We start from the raw sequence: 1,799 nt of genomic DNA on the forward strand, positions 1-1,799 counted from the left end.
ATATACCGGAGTAAGCACATTTCTAACAAAACTGTCCGATGAACGGGAACGTGAAACTCAGAGTAACAGTCTTTTGTTATATTTCTGCTGCTTTTTTTATATATATATATCATCTAGCATCCATTTTCATGATGGCATAGGTTAGACAGTTTGATTGGGACTGGTAAGCCAGAGATCTGTACCAGATATATATATATATCAAATTAAATGTACAACCCAAAGAGCCACTAATAGTTTCATGCTATTATGATATTTGAACAGGCATATTTATAAAATATGCTATCATTTATCTTTGAGCGATCTTTCAGTCTCTGTTTTTGTGGTATATATAAATAAATACATAAAAAAGATTGAAATAATTTTGAATATTTATCTACTATCTTTCTATTATGAAAACATTGGACGTATTACAAAATACATTCTAATGGTTAATGTTTTAATATTTTGAGCTGGCCATCTCTTGTCGATAACGTTTATGCCATTACATGATTTAAATGCAATCTTTCTCTTGATTTCTATTCCAGTTCAACTTTGTCTCGAGAAATTACAAATTGGGAAGCTAGCAAAATGTGGCTGTTATCATGTATTAGTTTTGGCAAGTCAGGACCTTCCATTCCAGGTGAGTGAAAGAACTCGTTAAAGGTAACACTTTTTGTTCTGCTTGAAGTATAGGCCATTCTGTTAGTTACGGTTAAAGGAAATACAAAACGAGCATTTGTATTGCAATGCAATTAGCAATTATCCTGAAGCAATTGGAATTGGTCAGCCCTGGACTACAGTAAAAGACATGACAACTTGGACAAGTGGCTTCTATTATATCCCCAAGCCCTCGTGCTGGTGGCACGTAAAAGCACTCACTACACTCTCGGAGTGGTTGGCGTTAGGAAGGGCATCCAGCTGTAGAAACTCTGCCAAATCAGATTGGAGCCTGGTGCAGCCATCCAGTTCACCAGTCCTCAGTCAAATCGTCCAACCCATGCCAGCATGGAAAGCAGACGTTAAACGATGATGATGATGACGATGCATAGTAATCAGAGAAACCTTCAAAATTTTATTAGGTGCATATTTTACCATAAAAGGAAAATGTTGCTATCAATCTATTTTATTCAAGGTAGGCAGTGCCTACCTTGCCTACCTAGGCTGCATGTCCCTGCTAATGACGCATAACTTAATTCTTATAATCACTCCACGACAATAATAACTATGTTAATATATTTCCACTTCTACATTGTCTCTTTTGATTAGGTATGGTCGACATGTCCCCCGATGAGTTACGGTGTGAAGCTTATAACGCATTGAAGAGTGAACGATTTCAAGATTATGTAAGTCAAAAGGTTTCATTTAAGCTGGACTCTCTGTCATCATACTTAATGTTGTTATCATGTGTATTAACCTGCTTGTATGAGTTTTGCCCTTTTCTTGTGTGTGTGTGTGTGTGTGTGTTTTCTATTATTCCTTTACTTGTTTCAGTCATTTCAGCACTGCTTTCAATTGAACAAATCGACTCCAGGACTTATTCTTTGTAAACATTATTTACATTATTTACAATTGACGGATATTTGTCCTCATCTTGTTTGTTGTTAACACGTTTCGTCTGATATACCCTCCAGCCATCATCAGGTGTCTTGGGGAAATTTCGAACCTGGGTTCTCATTCCTAAGGTATTTTTCGATGCTATTATTATTATTATTATCATTATTATTCAGGTCACTGCCTGGAATCGAACTCGGAATCTTGGCGTTAGTAGCCTGTGCTCTTAACCACTATGCCATATGCCCGTGGCATATAGAACTGAATTA

At 36.6% G+C, this 1,799-nt stretch overlaps 1 protein-coding gene across 1 annotated transcript in view; it reads left to right on the forward strand.

Moving 5' to 3' along the window:
• Positions 1-1,343, forward strand: part of LOC106881731 (uncharacterized) — a 10,610-nt gene extending 9,267 nt beyond the window's left edge. The window contains exons 3-4 of the mRNA XM_014932221.2: positions 525-619; positions 1,246-1,343. Of these exons, the coding sequence (XP_014787707.2) occupies positions 525-619; positions 1,246-1,299 (149 nt within the window). The 3' untranslated portion in view covers positions 1,300-1,343. The remainder of the gene's footprint in view (positions 1-524; positions 620-1,245) is intronic.
• Positions 1,344-1,799: the final 456 nt, after the last annotated feature.

This window comes from Octopus bimaculoides, chromosome 3 (assembly GCF_001194135.2).
Source record: "Octopus bimaculoides isolate UCB-OBI-ISO-001 chromosome 3, ASM119413v2, whole genome shotgun sequence".
Classification (NCBI taxonomy): Eukaryota; Metazoa; Mollusca; class Cephalopoda; order Octopoda; family Octopodidae; genus Octopus; species Octopus bimaculoides.